This window comes from Leptodactylus fuscus, chromosome 11 (assembly GCF_031893055.1).
Source record: "Leptodactylus fuscus isolate aLepFus1 chromosome 11, aLepFus1.hap2, whole genome shotgun sequence".
Classification (NCBI taxonomy): Eukaryota; Metazoa; Chordata; class Amphibia; order Anura; family Leptodactylidae; genus Leptodactylus; species Leptodactylus fuscus.
The window spans coordinates 6,911,724-6,930,307 of NC_134275.1; the positions used below are offsets into that span (position 1 = coordinate 6,911,724).

General features: G+C 44.7%; 1 protein-coding gene across 1 annotated transcript; it reads left to right on the forward strand.

Moving 5' to 3' along the window:
- Positions 1-715: 715 nt before the first annotated feature.
- Positions 716-18,364, forward strand: VGLL1 (vestigial like family member 1). Its single transcript, XM_075258945.1, has 4 exons — positions 716-851; positions 13,051-13,284; positions 16,780-17,184; positions 18,277-18,364. Exons 2-4 carry the CDS (start codon positions 13,071-13,073, stop codon positions 18,348-18,350), a joined length of 693 nt encoding a protein of 230 aa, XP_075115046.1. The 5' UTR covers positions 716-851; positions 13,051-13,070; the 3' UTR covers positions 18,351-18,364.
- The last annotated feature ends 220 nt before the right edge of the window (positions 18,365-18,584 follow it).

Genomic DNA, 18,584 nt, shown 5'->3' on the forward strand with positions numbered 1-18,584 from the left:
TTACTAATATTGGCCAAAAAAATCCAAAGTTGTCTGAAAGTTCAGTTACGCTTGAAGAAGAGACCAACGTGGCAATAGATGTATAGATGTAGCATTCGCCATTTTACATTGTTACATAGTAGATGAGGTCGGATGAAGACATCAGTCCATCAAGTCCAACCTATAACCCTACAGTGTTGGCAAAAAACTCCACTCTGAGCACATGGAAGGACTAGTATAGAGAAGTAATGCGGGACTGCATGTAACTTCTGTATTATTCCTTTTATTCTTTTGTGAAGATACAAAGAAGACGTCCTCACTTTACACGTCTTCACTTCATATTTCCTTGCATGCAGTTTACCTTCTTGTCCAGATAACATCATGAAGCTTTGTTAATTTGTGGGATTTGTGAAGTCTGAAGTGCTGTCAGTCACCAGCACCAGATATCCTCCCGTCACCACCATGTCCTGGCCAGGTGGCGACCTTCACTTACACCGGGCTACTCTTCCTACTTTACAATCTAGGTTTTGTTTTTTAACAAAAGATCCTTGCAGTAAAAGCTTCTTGCCTATTGTTCACGGCTGCAGAAACCCAGCAGAACCCATGTTCCTTGTTCCTGGTTTTCAAGTTTGGGTGCATTTCAGACATTCCTTGTCACTGAGATGGAAACGCCTTTAGCAGCGGAGAGGAAGATCAGAGTGTTACTGTCAGGCCAGGCATTGCTGCTCGGCTGCTTGGAGGATCACAGCTCACCTGAGCGCTCCGAGGACACTGAGCCAGCGTAGGCTCTAATACTGGAGCCCGACCATCACACAAGACCATGCACACGAGTCTTACATGGGAGAAAAGTTCATCTCTAAATATCTGAAAAGGTAACCTCAAGTTTAGGGCAAAGCCCACCTTATCATATATGGTGACATCTGTGCAATACCTATGACCTATATGTGTATTATGTGACCCTATAAAAATGAAGTTTTGAATTATATTAGGAGACGCTACTACTTGTTACAATTATTGCAATGTTTTGCAGTGAATTCTGTGTTTTTGCAGCTCTTTTATTGGATGTGGCAGAACCTATTCAATGCTTTTTGCCCAACTTTAGGGTAAGCTGTACAGATCTCCTACAATCTATAGATTTCTGTACATGTATGGCGGCCGTGCAATACTGGAGCCAAAGGATTGGATCTCCTACAATCTATAGATTTATCTACAGGCCTATAAAGGTGCATGGTGGCTGTGCAATACTGGAGCCAAAGGATTGGAGATGGACAAGTGCTGCCTCTGGGTGATCTTCCAATTTTACTGAATTTAGTGGATTTAATTCACTTTCTTCTAAGCCATACAGGAACTTTAAGAAAGTCGTACACTTTAGTTGTTGACTGAATGTTCATTCGACCAACGGCAATCATGTCCAGTTTCACTACGGCGGCCAAGCAGTACATATGTCCTGAATGGGGAGGGGGGAGTCACTGTCAGATCTCCCCAAGAAGAAACACTTTGGCAAGTTGATATTCAGCTGCATGATCCTTATCTCCATTACCATTGGGGAAAATCTGGAATCCCCCATGCACATAAGATACTTGGCCATAAGATAGTTCTTTGGCAGCACACCAAGTACGTAGGTAGTACGAAGCCCTAGACCAGGGGTAGGGAACCTTTGGCTCTCCAGCTGCTGTGAAACTACAACTCCCAGCATGCTCCATTCACTTCCATGGGAGTTCCCAGAACAGCAGAGCAAGTATGCATGCTGGGAGTTGTAGTTTTGCAACAGCTGGAGAGACGTACGTTCCCTACCCCTGCCCTAGACCCTCCACATGGCGCAGCATCATGTAGATACAGGATGTGTGTATGGGAGAATACCTCCATAATACACCATCTGATGGGAGATGACACATTTTTTTGGAATCCAAATAAGTATTGCAGAAAAAAAACCTCTATATGGAACTAGAGGTCCAATAGGATCCCATACACCTTTATGGCTGCTATGTTACTTGTGCCTATAGATTCTTCCGTATCCTTAGAGGAATAGTGCACGAGGAGATATGACCAGCTTTGAACAGAAAAAACGAATTCTTATTATGTCTATGTTATGTCAAAAATAGATAAAATTGTAGCGAGAGATTGAGAAAACAAAATTTGCGAAAAGGAAAAGGTGAACCAACCGTGAAGCTAATGTTCTCCAGTGCAGGATACTTGATATTCTCTTCCAAGTATGTTCTATAGCGGTCAGTATTGCTATAATAAGGCGTCAGAGGAGCCAATATACTCCCAATGGAGTCGATAGAGCACGACAAGCTCAGCAGTCCTCATTATGATTTACATTTCTGTCCATATTCGCGTTTCAATAATTGGAGAAAAAAATGTTTGAAAAACACTGAAAAAAAAAAAGATCCATAAGGATAAAAGAGAGATAGAAACGCTGAGGTCAACATGGACAAGGCGATCCATATCCTGGGTATTTATATCTAATGTACAACCATTACTCCATACATGTCAGCAGGTGATGGCTCATGGCAGAAAATGGAAAGCACCGGAAATTTTAAGGCATTTTTCATTCCTTTTTTTTAGCCATCCCATTTACTTGATCCCAAGCAGATCACCTGTTGCCTTGGAATAAATTGGTAGCCCCCAATCTGAGCCATTGGTCTTACAGGTCTGCACCTATGTACATGGCTTGTATACCTGGATCCAATACATTGTAGCAAAATAATTAAAATAATTTCTTATTAGGTTACAGATGAAGCAATATAAATATACAGGAGAGGTTAATACCCAACAATTTACTAGTAAAATCTTATTACTGCAATGTTTCACTGTAACAGGAGGGCAAACAAGGATCAGCAAATTTATGGTGAGCGAGTACAGAAGGAACATGTCTGCCCCAATAACATGTCCGGACCACTATAGGTATCCCCCAATAAGCGACAGTGTTAATATTTCGCTACTGTATCATCCAGTGCACATGTAGAGACCCCCAAACTCCAGATCTGGAAGTTGTATTGGCTCATATTAGGTATAGCTTTTACCTATAACACTGTGGGCCGGGGGGGATGGTTTTAGGGGTTTGCAATTGCCAGTGTCACTTTTTTCTAGATGGCCCAAAAGGAGTTTTAACATGCGATTACAAGTTACTTTTTTTGCAGAGATTTAAAGATTTTCTCCAGCCATCAGTCACAGATTTGTTCAATTGACAAGGGACATGACCATGACTGCAGGAACTTTCTATGGTCCGGGACAGTTAGATAACACTGTCACGACTAGTCCTCTCTGCGTCCTGCACCCATCTGTAATATGACAAGAATGTATATGTGGGAGGCTTTACTTTGCTTCTTGCCCGGGGTTCTGTTTTTGATAAAACCGTCCCTGTTCTTGGCATAAGTGATCCACAATTTTATGTAAGACAAAGATATTTTTTCTTCAGTGTTCTTTGCATCCCTTTGCCCCTTGCATCGTGCATAACATAGTGTATGCATTTTCCGAGGCTGTGTCTTTAAAGTATCCTTATGATGACCATGTTTCAGGTGTACCTTATGGCGTCTATATACATTTGGCAAAACTCTAATGAACTTTGCTCAAGCCCTGAGTAGGGTTCGTTCAGAACTGTAGGGGTTGAGGCTTAAAATGTACATCAATATTAAGTTTGTAGTGCATGTCAACATTGCCGGACCAGCCCTGGGCAAATGAAGTACTTCAACAATGCCCACAATCAGAGTAGACACTGATCATGGGCATTAACTCCAAGACCCAAGACAGTAGCTATGTTAGCTGTTCTGCCAACACCTTTAAGGACCCAGCATGTGTTATCGCACAGCAGATGTCAGGATGGGGTTAAACTAACTAGGGCTTATTTTCCAAAAAAACTGGAAAATCTAGCTAGGGCTTATTTTCAGTGTAGGTCTTATTTTAGGAGAAACAAGGTAACTCTGCCTGGTATTATAGCTCAGCTCCATTTCATTTGAATGGGACCAATCTGTAGTGAATTGTAACACCGTATATTAATTGTGACACCATGTTGCATAATGTAAGACATTCGAGGAGTGCAGGTGACATGAATTGCGCAAGAAGAAGGATTTTGCTATCATCACCATAGGAAGGGGTTTTAACAGTAAGTCCAGGTATAACAACAATTTAAGGACTATATATTATGTTATGGAGCGGAACGATAACCGCAACAAAGAAAACCTCTCTAAGTATTGCAGTGATCAGAATTTTTTTTTCCCATTGGCTACCACTGGATCCGATATCTACATGACGTCTTGTGCTGAACATATACATAGAATTCTCATAGACAAGGGGGGCGAGAAAGGTTCACTTATACTTAAAAATGAAAATTTGGTAAGAGAGTCTTGTGATGTCCAATAATCACAAAGAACAGACGCACCAGGCATCTCCTTCAACAACCGCCGTGGGGCCTGGTTGAGAGATCGCCATACACATCACATGGCCGTCATACATCTATGACCCGATAAACCTGTATTTTCTGATAAAAGAGGTCTCTGGATCAAAGGGCAACTCCAGGGAGCTGGTTGGAGCACAAGTCATGAGGTCTTCCTAATCTCTACAACATGGGAACCTTGATAAGACCTGGAGGACGGACAGATCACCAAAACCTACGACCATAGTCTAATATCTTGTTTTATCTAAAGGAACTTGTCAAATTTGACTTAATCCAGATTGGCGATATTTTCACTGAAGTGGAAGCCGAGACATTGTTGCAAAAAGTGTTAGACAAGGAATTAGTGAATGAGCAAAGATGAGGAGATTAGAAGGCGTTTGTTTGAAGAACTCGCCCACAACGGGTTTTGTAACTTCTATTGTCACCTTGTTGGTTTAACCTCGCTGTAATAGAAGTGTTTAGACTTCAAACTTTTCATTTTGTTATGTGACTTTTTACCTTTTTATACTGTTTACTAAGGAAAAAACTGCATTAAGCGGACAACATAGGGAGTCTTACAAGACACAGTCATTATCTAAGTGAGTCCTCGAGATACGGCCGCCGATATACTGAGAATGTGGCCAATAGGACTGACTGCTAAAGCTTGTACTCGAGTAATCTCCAGGACAGGGCGCTAAGTGCCTGCAAAGGAAGTAAATACACGACTGTGTTACAAGATATCTTATAAACGATCTGACTAATACATCATGGCATGTCTCTGAAATGTATCCGAGCATATTGGAGGCATCTCTCAAACGCTGATCAAACTTCCAATGCTCTGTTTCATCCAGGGAGCCATGTTTATACAGAGGCAGTGGCTTAATATGAAGTCCACTGACCCTGATAACAAACCCGTAACAGGGTCACCGACCTGCTATGTACTTATAATTCTACATGAGAAAGGGTCTTTATTAGAGATGAGCGAACAGTGTTCTATCGAACACATGTTCGATCGGATATCAGGGTGTTCGCCATGTTCGAATCGAATCGAACACCACGTGGTAAAGTGCGCCAAAATTCGATTCCCCTCCCACCTTCCCTGGTGCCTTTTTTGCACCAATAACAGCGCAGGGGAGGTGGGACAGGAACTACGACACTGGGGGCATTGAAAAAAATTGGAAAAAGTCATTGGCTGCCGAAATCAGGTGACCTCCATTTTAGACGAATAGTGGATTTCAAATCCGGGTCATATGAGAATGTGAACTTTGTGACTATGAGACAGGGATAGCTGTACAGGCAGGGATAGCTAGGGATAACCTTTATTTAGGGGGGAATGTTATTAAAAATAACTTTTTGGGGCTCTATCGGGTGTGTAATTGTGATTTTTGTGAGATAAACTTTTTCCCATAGGGATGCATTGGCCAGCGCTGATTGGCCGAATTCCGTACTCTGGCCAATCAGTGCTGGCCAATGCATTCTATTAGCTTGATGAAGCAGAGTGTGCACAAGGGTTCAAGCGCACCCTCGGCTCTGATGTAGCAGAGCCGAGGCTGCACAAGGGTTCAAGCGCACCCTCGGCTCTGATGTAGGAGAGCCGAGGGTGCACTTGAACCCTTGTGCACCCTCAGCTCTGCTACATCAGAGCCGAGGGTGCGCTTGAACCCTTGTGCACACTCTGCTTCATCAAGCTAATAGAATGCATTGGCCAGCGCTGATTGGCCAATGTATTCTATTAGCCTGATGAAGTAGAGCTGAATGTGTGTGCTAAGCACACACATTCAGCTCTACTTCATCGGGCTAATAGAATGCATTGGCCAGCGCTGATTGGCCAGAGTACGGAACTCGACTAATTAGCGCTGGCTCTGCTGGAGGAGGCGGAGTCTAAGATCGCTCCACACCAGTCTCCATTCAGGTCCGACCTTAGACTCCGCCTCCTCCGGCAGAGCCAGCGCTGATTGGCCGAAGGCTGGCCAATGCATTCCTATGCGAATGCAGAGACTTAGCAGTGCTGAGTCAGTTTTGCTCAACTACACATCTGATGCACACTCGGCACTGCTACATCAGATGTAGCAATCTGATGTAGCAGAGCCGAGGGTGCACTAGAACCCCTGTGCAAACTCAGTTCACGCTAATAGAATGCATTGGCCAGCGCGGATTGGCCAATGCATTCTATTAGCCCGATGAAGTAGAGCTGAATGTGTGTGCTAAGCACACACATTCAGCACTGCTTCATCACGCCAATACAATGCATTAGCCAGTGCTGATTGGCCAGAGTACGGAATTCGGCCAATCAGCGCTGGCTCTGCTGGAGGAGGCGGAGTCTAAGGTCGGACCTGAATGGAGACTGGTGTGGAGCGATCTTAGACTCCGCCTCCTCCAGCAGAGCCAGCGCTGATTGGTCGAGTTCCGTACTCTGGCCAATCAGCACTGGCCAATGCATTTCTATGGGGAAAAGTTAGCTTGCGAAAATCGCAAACTGACAGGGATTTCCATGAAATAAAGTGACTTTTATGCCCCCAGACATGCTTCCCCTGCTGTCCCAGTGTCATTCCAGGGTGTTGGTATCATTTCCTGGGGTGTCATAGTGGACTTGGTGACCCTCCAGACACGAATTTGGGTTTCCCCCTTAACGAGTTTATGTTCCCCATAGACTATAATGGGGTTCGAAACCCATTCGAACACTCGAACAGTGAGCGGCTGTTCGAATCGAATTTCGAACCTCGAACATTTTAGTGTTCGCTCATCTCTAGTCTTTATAGGAAAAGTGTCACTAGGAAAATATGTTTAATATAACATAGAAATAATATTTATTATTAGATTAGATTTATTATTTATTAGATTTATTATATTATTTATTTTAGATTTATTATTTATTATTTATTTTATTATTATTAGATTTATTTTGATTTATTTATTGTTATTATTATTATTATTATTAGATTTATTATTATTTATTTTATTATTTTTAGATTTATCTTGATGTATTTTATTATTATTATTATTTATTATTATTAAATTTATTTAGATTATTATTATTAGATTTATTATTTATTAGATTAGATTTAGTTATTATATTATTGTTTATTATTTAGAATTTTATATAAAACATATTTTCTAAAGAACTTTTGTTAATATTTTTTCCTTATCCCTGTTATTATCTATATTTAAAATAATCCTAAATATGCAATTCCAACTCTTTCCACTAAGCCCAAAATAGTTTGCGACTATCCTGTCTCCTGGAGAGGCACCATGTGACATAGACACAATGGTCTGGAGCGGACTCTATTAACTTCTGTGTGAGTTTTGTAGGCATGCTCAGTGACCTGTGCAATCTTATCTACATATGTGTGATTGATGATATGTCTTATCTACATGTATGCCTGTGATTATCAGTTTGATGGTAAGTGAGGTGGCTGCTGCAAAGAAATCTGCAAACAGGAAGTCTCAGCCTATTCTTTGGCCTAGTGGTGAGAGTCGGAATTGCAGGATTTTTAGGAACTTTTTAAAATCTAGATAATAACATGGAATTTAAAAACAAAAATTATGTTTAACAAAACCTTGTTTAAATAAAATGTTATTTTTTGGTCTCCTTTCAGTCCTCTAGACAATGGAGACTGGGTGAGACTGTTCTTCTGACCCCCTAAAGCTGCTACACCCTTCCTTATTAGAAGAAGTTCCCCAGTATATTGCAGTACTAGATAGACATAGTCCTGTAATCTATATCTTATGGCAGCTGTTCCAATAGAAATAGAATGGCATCCATGTGGTGAGACCAGACCTGGCATTCGGCCTCTTCAATGTGAATTCCAAGTAACATTTTATTCAGTGTTATTGATTCTGGACCCATAAAATAAATTGAAACTGGGACAGACTAAAATAAAAGTCAGGATAAGCGATAGATATTGATTTCTCATTTGCAGTCGCATAAACCTGGCCATCAATGTGATAATACAGTAATTGTTACATCGCCAATCCTTCATGATTAGATTGTAACTAATACAATCTGGTTTGTTCCGCTGGATGGAACGTGGACATGACTTACCTTGTCCAAGTTCTGTCCTGCTGTGGCCATAGGGTACAGCAATGGACGTGGGACATCTGGTTGTAGAAATCTACCTGGTTAGTTTGGTGATGATCTTAAAGAGGTTGTCCCAAACATCATATGTAACAGGGTTTCCCATAAAAGACAATCCACATGGCTAAGTGTTTTGTAGAAAACCTCTTGAAGGGAGAAGAGCTGCAATAACGCAGCACAGCCACTAGTTGGTGTACAGAGCCATCTGCTTCCTCCTCTGTAGTACTGTGCAGATTTCAGGTGATCATGGGGTTCCAGGGGCGAGATCTCCGCCGTTCTCATACTGATCTGAGCCTAGGACCGTTGCTTTGGTGTCTCATTTATAGTATGGATTATATGTATATAGATTATATTATATTATATGATCATTCATGGTCGTATCATGAAAATAAGATAAGATAATAAGATAAGATAATGTGCGGAGAGCTCTTCGTTTGGTCTGATGTAGATTATACAGCCTGGTCGCGGTTGGAAGGAAGGACCTGCGATAGCTCCTTCTCACACTTGGGGTGAAGCAGACGGTCGCTTACAGTGCTGCCAAGTCCCATCAGGGTCCCATACATGGGGTGGGATTTGTTCTCCCGCATGGAGGTCACCACAGACAGTATCCTTCTGTCACCCACCACCTGTACTGGGTCCAGGGGGCTCCCCAGGACAGAGCTGGCCCTCCTGATCAGCCTGTCAAGTCTATTTCTGTCCCTGGTTGATATACTGCTCCCCCAGCAGGCCGCACCGAAAAAGATGGCTGAAGCAACCACAGAGTTGAAGAAGGCCCTAAGAAGTGTCCCCTGAACTCTGAAGGCGCCTTAACCCCCTGAGCAGGTAGAGTCTGCTGTGGCCCTTTATGTGCAGCGCCTCCAGGTGATCAGCCCAGTCTAGTTTATTATTGGGGAGCACGCCCAGATACTTATAGGTCCTGACTATCTCAATACATGTTCCTTGGATCTCCACCGGGGTCGGAGCACTTCTCCGCTTACTAAAGTCCACCACCATCTCCTTGGTCTTCCCAGCATTAATCCTGAGCTGGTTCTGCTGGCCCCAGTCCACACAGTCTTGGTATAAGTCTCTGTATTCCCTATCGTCACCATCAGTGATAAGGCCGACTATAGCAGAGTCATCGGAGGACTTCTGTAAGTAACAGCTGGAGGAGTTGTGCCTAAAGTCAGCAGTGTACAGTGTGAAGAGAAATGGGGCAAGAGCTGTACCTTGTGGTGCCCCCGTACTACAGATCACAGTGTCAGACACACAGTCCTGGGCTCTCACATACTGAGGGCGGGTTGTCAGGTAGTCTAGGATCCAGTTGGACAGGTGATGGTCCCTCCACCAAGGTCCAGCTTCTCCCTCAGTAGTCCTGGCTGAATGGTGGTAAAAGCTCCGGAGAAATCACAGGACATTATTCTCACAGTGTTCCTGGGTTTCTCCAGGTGATAGAGAGCTCTATGAAGAAGGTGGATGATGGCGTCATCTACCCCAATGCCCGGCCGATAGGCAAACTGGAGGGGGTCCAGAGCGGAGCTCACTAGGGGGTGTAGGTGTGTCAGGACCAGTCTCTCTAGGACCTTCATCAGGTGGGATGTCAGTGCGTAACATCTCAATCATTGTAGTGATTAAATCCATTGGATCTGATAATGATCCATATAAAATCTTCCTATTATCTAAACCCTCTGACCAATCCACTATGAAATGTATGCAGGGGAATTGGGCAGTTGGATTAGTCGCTTGCTCATCTTTCTTTATTGAGAATACATGCAAGCTCAATCCACCAGTAATAATTATCCAAAATCCTGTAGACAATAGAAAGCTACTGTTTGGACGATTGCAGCCCCCTGACCCAGTGGGGCCTTGTGCAGATGCCCAGGTTGCACCAATGCTATGTCCGCCCCTGGCTATGAGGTTTGTGAAGAATACAGAGATTGGGAGGAATAGCTACTGGATATAGAAGATGTCGTTACATTTGTTGGTTCCTCAATATCAGGGGCAGGGAACCTTTGCCTCTCCAGCTGCTGTGAAACTACAACTCCCATCATCCTCCATTCACTTCCATGGGAGTTCCAAGAACAGCAGAGCAAGTGTGCATGCTGGGAGTTGTAGTTTTGCAACAGCTGTAGAGCCGTACATTCCCTACCCCTGCTCTACAGCCTTCCTATGATTCCTGGCAATGTGTTGTCACATTCGCTATCACATAAGCAATTCTGATAATGACTAGAGATGAGCGAACACTAAAATGTTCGAGGTTCGAAATTCGATTCGAACAGCCGCTCACTGTTCGAGTGTTCGAATGGGTTTCGAACCCCATTATAGTCTATGGGGAACATAAACTCGTTAAGGGGGAAACCCAAATTCGTGTCTGGAGGGTCACCAAGTCCACTATGACACCCCAGGAAATGATACCAACACCCTGGAATGACACTGGGACAGCAGGGGAAGCATGTCTGGGGGCATAAAAGTCACTTTATTTCATGGAAATCCCTGTCAGTTTGCGATTTTCGCAAGCTAACTTTTCCCCATAGAAATGCATTGGCCAGTGCTGATTGGCCAGAGTACGGAACTCGACCAATCAGCGCTGGCTCTGCTGGAGGAGGCGGAGTCTAAGATCGCTCCACACCAGTCTCCATTCAGGTCCGACCTTAGACTCCGCCTCCTCCGGCAGAGCCAGCGCTGATTGGCCGAAGGCTGGCCAATGCATTCCTATGCGAATGCAGAGACTTAGCAGTGCTGAGTCAGTTTTGCTCAACTACACATCTGATGCACACTCGGCACTGCTACATCAGATGTAGCAATCTGATGTAGCAGAGCCGAGGGTGCACTAGAACCCCTGTGCAAACTCAGTTCACGCTAATAGAATGCATTGGCCAGCGCTGATTGACCAATGCATTCTATTAGCCCGATGAAGTAGAGCTGAATGTGTGTGCTAAGCACACACATTCAGCACTGCTTCATCACGCCAATACAATGCATTAGACAGTGCTGATTGGCCAGAGTACGGAATTCGGCCAATCAGCGCTGGCTCTGCTGGAGGAGGCGGAGTCTAAGGTCGGACCTGAATGGAGACTGGTGTGGAGCGATCTTAGACTCCGCCTCCTCCAGCAGAGCCAGCGCTGATTGGCCGAATTCCGTACTCTGGCCAATCAGCACTGGCTAATGCATTGTATTGGCGTGATGAAGCAGTGCTGAATGTGTGTGCTTAGCACACACATTCAGCTCTACTTCATCGGGCTAATAGAATGCATTGGTCAATCAGCGCTGGCCAATGCATTCTATTAGCGTGAACTGAGTTTGCACAGGGGTTCTAGTGCACCCTCGGCTCTGCTACATCAGATTGCTACATCTGATGTAGCAGTGCCGAGTGTGCATCAGATGTGTAGTTGAGCAAAACTGACTCAGCACTGCTAAGTCTCTGCATTCGCATAGGAATGCATTGGCCAGCCTTCGGCCAATCAGCGCTGGCTCTGCCGGAGGAGGCGGAGTCTAAGGTCGGACCTGAATGGAGACTGGTGTGGAGCGATCTTAGACTCCGCCTCCTCCAGCAGAGCCAGCGCTGATTGGTCGAGTTCCGTACTCTGGCCAATCAGCGCTGGCCAATGCATTCTATTAGCCCGATGAAGTAGAGCTGAATGTGTGTGCTTAGCACACACATTCAGCTCTACTTCATCAGGCTAATAGAATACATTGGCCAATCAGCGCTGGCCAATGCATTCTATTAGCTTGATGAAGCAGAGTGTGCACAAGGGTTCAAGCGCACCCTCGGCTCTGATGTAGCAGAGCTGAGGGTGCACAAGGGTTCAAGTGCACCCTCGGCTCTCCTACATCAGAGCCGAGGGTGCGCTTGAACCCTTGTGCACACTCTGCTTCATCAAGCTAATAGAATGCATTGGCCAGCACTGATTGGCCAGAGTACGGAATTCGGCCAATCAGCGCTGGCCAATGCATCCCTATGGGAAAAAGTTTATCTCACAAAAATCACAATTACACACCCGATGGAGCCCCAAAAAGTTATTTTTAATAACATTCCCCCCTAAATAAAGGTTATCCCTAGCTATCCCTGCCTGTACAGCTATCCCTGTCTCATAGTCACAAAGTTCACATTCTCATATGACCCGGATTTGAAATCCACTATTCGTCTAAAATGGAGGTCACCTGTTTTCGGCAGCCAATGACTTTTTCCAATTTTTTTCAATGCCCCCGGTGTCGTAGTTCCTGTCCCACCTCCCCTGCGCTGTTATTGGTGCAAAAAAGGCGCCAGGGAAGGTGGGAGGGGAATCGAATTTTGGCGCACTTTACCACGTGGTGTTCGATTCGATTCGAACATGGCGAACACCCTGATATCCGATCGAACATGTGTTCGATAGAACACTGTTCGCTCATCTCTAATAATGACGTATTCATTGGTTTCTGTTTATACAATCCTCAGACCCATTCCATTCTACATTCTTGTTGTGTTCAGTGCGTATACCCGCTCATAGCGCTGAATTGATGACCTGTCACCCTGGATGATGGTTAATACCATTGTCTGCTAAACACATCCTATAGAACAAGATGGGGCTAGTCCTAGAACGTTCACCTTGTGTGTTGGACAGTGCGATGATTATACAGAATAATAACCGTATATTTTGGTTCCTAGGCACTGACTACCTGCAAGACATGGAGGATCTAAGGAAGAGCCCGGCAGAATACAGGGCAAAGGAGCAGCCCGTGAAGACGACGGAGATGGGCTCACGTTGCGTGGTCTTCACTTATTATCAGGGGGACATTAACAGTGTTGTAGACGAGCACTTTTCTAGAGCATTGAGGAATACAAAAGACCCTCAGGACTTAAGCACCAAAAGCAGAAATGATGGCTTTGCTCAGAAGAACGGTAAGTATTGTCGGGTATAGATATTATACATGGAGGATTTGCTAAAGATCTTTTTTTTTGTAGATTGTGAGCCCCATATAGGACTCACAATCAGTATGTCTACAGTATGGGAGGAAATCCACGCAAACACAGGGAGAACATACAAACTTCTTGCAGATGTTGTCCTTGGCAGGATTCGAACCCAGGACTCCAATGCAAACCACTGAGCCACTGTGTTGCCCCTAAGGGGGAAGGATCTGTCCACCCAAAGTGCTGGCTACACTACGTCCACATCTGTGTCAGTGTGTCCAATGTTCTGGTCCGTTAGAGGATCAGAAGAACAGAGACCCGGACCAGTAAAATAGCGGACGCAGGCCAAGACCGATGGACCCCATCTGTTTACCATTATATAATGAAATAAAATGGTTATGGTTACAATACCCCCGATGGGCAATAACACACTGGCAGGGGCAACATGGTGGCTCAGTGGTTAGCACTGCAGCCTTGCAGCACTGGAGTCCTGGGTTCGAATCCCACCAGGAACAACATCTGCAAGGAGTCTGTATGTTCTCCCCGTGTTTGTGTGGATTTCCTTCCATTCTACAAAGACATACTGATAGGAAAAAAATGTACATTGTGATCCCTACGTGGGGCTCGCAATTTACATTTAAAAAAAATTATCAAGTTTCCTTTAGTTTTAACTGAAGGATAATCTTTGAATTGAAAGACCTTTCACCAACTCTAATAGGTGATGCTCCACTATTTTTTGGAAAGTTCGAATTTTTTTTCTTTATCCCTCACCATGCCTGAGCAATCATTGCTGTTAGGCGAGGTTCACACCTGTGCATGATTCCATCCCCCATCCCGCTTGAAAAATGTGGAAAAAAAAGTCCTGGAAGCAGAACCCGAAGAACAGAAACCTCCAATACAGATGTGAGCCTAGTGTCAGTTTCATGACAGTTATTCTCTTTGCTGTCAGGTGGGTGGTCTCTGTCTGTCTGCTGCAGCTCAGGCCCGCCCACCTGACACCAGAGAGAATAAATGTCCTATTGCTCAGGACAGACGTGGGCTACAGAACAAATCCTAAATGCTCTGGGATCAGTGGAGCGGAGACTAGGGTTGAGCCGATCTTAAGATTTCAGGATCGATTATAAAATCCGATTTCCGATCATTTTCCAGCTGATCGCGATCGCGGGATCCGATCTTTCTCGATCTCCATCGTTCAACCCTAGTCAATGCTTCTCTATGGGAAAAGTCACTTTTAGGGTTGAGCCGATCTTGAAATTTCAAAATCCGATTTCCGATCATTTTCCAGCTGAAATTTGCTTGATCGCCGATCCGATCTTTTCTGATCCCGATCGCTCAACCTTAGCGGAGACCATTGAAGGATCCAATGAGTTGGGGTTGGTAGAGTTGGTGAAAGGTCCTTTTTAACTTAACATATCACATACAATTATGTGCAAAAGTTTTAGGCAGGTATGAGGAAATGCTGCAAAAGAAATTCAGAAATGGAAGTTTTAACCGTGTATTTTTGTCAATGCAAAAACCAGAAGAGAATCCTATATTTAACAGACTGTTGTATATTTAGCCACCTTTACTAAACTGCGTCATTAGAATCTGGAGACTCTAGCTGACCGGTGTCATTATTTGGACACAGTTGTAATTCTGGGTTGTCTGTTCAGTACGGAGCCTGTTGTTAGCCAGGATCACTGCTATAATTGTATAGCTGCAGCCATGATTATATTGTCTTCTTGCTTTGTGTGAACAATGCTTGAGAATGAATAAACCTGAACAGACCTTATATTTATAAAATCGGACAATTCACTACATTCGCGAAAGTCATTCACTCACAGCTATGGGGCAAATGGAGGCGTTTACACCACATGGGGCCCCAGCCTAAGGCTTAGTGAATATCTGCCTATAAACACCATTATATTATTATTAGTTTCTCTAATACACAGCTACAAATCCTCTGCATAGATATGGTTTCTGCAATGCACATGGTGGCTCAGTGGTTAGCACCATGGTTTGGCAGTGCTGGAGCCAGGAGTGCACCTTCCAAGAGAGGACCTGAGGTGATGGCCTCAGATGGCACCCCATGGAATAAATTGGAGGGGGGTGAGGTTCACCTATTTCTAGTTGTCTTTGGTTCTGTTGTAGAAACGTCCCTCAATGCATATAAATCAGGCCCCTGTACAATCTACCTATTATATTATACTAGCAGCACCAGCGACTTCGACCACGGCAGGGTTCCTGCTGTGCGTGACCCACCTTCAGCGCAGGCTCTGGCCCCCCCATTGTGTCCCTTTTCCAACCCCTCTCGCCCCTTTCCACCATCTCCCGCAACCCCGGGACTCCTTTCCTTCACCCCTCCTCCACGACCTCGGCCCTCTTTCCTCCCCTGCGACTCTGGCCCCCTTCCCCCCCCACCTGTGACCCCGGTCTTGGTCCCCTTTGCACCCCCTGCATAAACTTGCCCCCCCGCGCGACCCCGGTCCCCTCTCCACCCCACCATACCCCGTCCCACTCTACAGGGACCCTTCCCCCTAGATCCCCGACTGACCTGCAGACTCTGTGGGCCACAGGAGGTGTGGGACAGCAGGCTTTCCAGACATTGGCACAGGCGAGCCTTTCCCTGGCTGCGGCAGAATAGGTTGTTCCCGCAGCGAGCCCTGCACGTCTCCCTGGCACACAGTACAGATGCTTGTTCCGGCCGCTGCGGAGCGCACAATGACGCCATGTTGGTTTGTTTGCTGTGCGCCCGATAGCTCTGCCCACACAGAGAAGCGCCAGCCAGCGGGGTGAGCGGCTGAAGGGCCTGGGATGACTTCATCTCAGGTCCTTCAGCGAACGCTGAAATGACAATCGCCATCAGCGGACATGAATCCTGGAGGAGTACGGGGATACAAAGTAGCCTGTCATTCAATCCAGGACCCAAGGTATATATGTGTTAAATTTCAGGTAAATTAATTTGCCCCTTTAGGCGTGATTGAGGAACAAACATCCAAACACACATACTTTCACCTTTATAATATTAGTAGGATTATTGCAGTAGGTATCAGCCAATAATTTACTCGCCATCTACGCTCCTGTCCAGGCGGCCTCTAGGCGGTGCTACGCTTATGTCACAGCGCTGATGAACGCTGGAACACGACATACAGCGTTACGACATTCTTCAGTGTCGGCTACGGCGCCCCTAGAGGCAGCAGTGACGATGGCCAGGACAGGAGTAAAAAATATCCGCTGCTGCTCTGTGTGGGGGGTCCTAAACTTAAAAAAAGGGGCCATACACTCAGTGTGTAGAGGATATAGGACCATTAGTTTGGGAAGGAAGGAAAGGGACAGCGCTATTCTGTGTTAGACTTGAAAAAGGGAAGCAATACCCGAAACGCGTAGTGTGTTTGAATGAAATAAAGTTGTTGTTTTTTTTTACGATAAATGTGCCTTTATAAACCATTGTCATATGGCGTCTGCTTGAAAGGAGAATCTAAGTAATTCTTATTCTTCTCCTTCCAGCCAGTAACATGATGATGGACGACCTCGAGTGGACAAAACCTTACCAAGCCAACCCCTCTGTGCGGATGACATCTCCTGTGTTCTCGTCACTTTCCTCCGCATCCGAGCACTATCCATCAGCTGTTTACCAGCAGCACCAGCAGCCTCAGCCTTCGGATTTGTGGCATTTCCACCATTTTGGACCTACAAGCCATGTTAATCCTATGTATCATCCCTCGCCTGTCTCAGATTTTCAGATGGTACCAGGTCCTGATGGAAAATGTAGTTCATTTCTCAATCTCCTGCAGCCCGAGAGATATTCAGGCCCTTTGCAGGAGTCAATTTCAAAACCAGATTTCCTCACATCTTCAGCGGCCGGGTCATCCATACCAGAAAACCTCAATCAGAGAACAAACTCACAAACAGGTAAGAATGCGAATCTGTAGAAAAAAAGGCAAAATGGAGTAAGGGGATCAATAATTTTACACTGTGTTATGTACCGGTGGTCGTGCACGGCTATCCACAAGGCAAAATAATGTTACCCTTGGCTCACATCTGCGTTCAGTGCACGGGGACCCCCCCCAGACGGACAAACGAACGCATTTGCAAGCGGTGTGCAGTGAAAGCACGCAGACCCCATAGACTATAATGCTCACAGTCCCAACTGATGATATCTCCGGACATAATAAGGGCAACACTAAACTCTGACGAGAATCTCATTCTTCATATGACACTAGTTCTAGGTTTTATAGTGCCTGAGATATGTATTTGCAGTCACTCTAACCTCAGTTTCTCTGCTGCCAATAACAGGGACAAGCATGCAACAGGTGATAGAGGATTTGAGCGCAGGATTTCACATAAAGGAGCCAAAAGCTATTAATATTAATTTTCACATTACAAAATACTGTGAAAAATACTGCCAGAAAAAACAAAAGCATTCAAAAGTTTAGGACCCGCATGACTGTACTGTCTGCAAAACCGCACATCCATATTTAGCAATAAAAATATGTTGTTATTGCATTCATAAACACTGATCCCTAAAAACTAACGACATGTGAATGAGGTCATGGAAAATAATGTATATACTTTGTATAATTGTAGATCCCAATAATATGCAGAAAACAAACTACACATGCAGATAACTTGTAACAGTTCTTAGTGGTTGGAGATCTTCCGGGGCGTAACTTGAGGGGGTGCAGTTGCATCGGGGCCCAGGAGCCTTAGGGGGCCCATAAGCACTGGCATCAGTATTGAGATTGCAGCTTCCATCTGGCCCATAAACCAAGGAGACCCCAGATTACCCGACCACACTAAAGTGGATTATACTCCTTAGCACCCGTAACCTTCACTACCAGGGACGAGGTAGGGGGCCCTGGATAAACGATTGCACCGGGCCCACAAGACTTCAGTTACACCTCTGGAGACCTTCATTACAATGTTGCAGTTTTCTACTTTGCTCGTTCTTTTTTAGTACATTGATGCTTATTCTCGTTATTTACCATTTTTGATGTTTTTTAGGTGTTCATCCACAGGATAGAAGAAAAGAGTATTTCCATGGGCAAGAAAGAAGGAGGGATTTATACTTTTATTAGGTGTTATTTTGTTACTGTGTTGTATTATTATTATTGTATGTAAAGGACTTTATAGCCATACAGATTTTGTAGATACGGTTCCATAAATTAATCGGGTGCCTTGTTCATTGCTGGCGGTTTTTCCATTGTTATGATAACATGGGATACACCAGGCCGGACTGAACATTGAAGTTTACGGGTATTATTTAAGTTTTAGGGGAATATTTCTGATTTCCTCACAATCTTTTTTGTATT

Coding starts and splice junctions, on each gene's coding strand:
- VGLL1 (XM_075258945.1), top strand. CDS start 13,071: ATGGAGGATCTAAGGAAGAGCCCGGCAGAATACAGGGCAAAGGAGCAG. Junction 13,285..16,779: donor TGGCTTTGCTCAGAAGAACG/GTAAGTATTGTC, acceptor TTCTCCTTCCAG/CCAGTAACATGATGATGGAC. Junction 17,185..18,276: donor GAGAACAAACTCACAAACAG/GTAAGAATGCGA, acceptor GATGTTTTTTAG/GTGTTCATCCACAGGATAGA.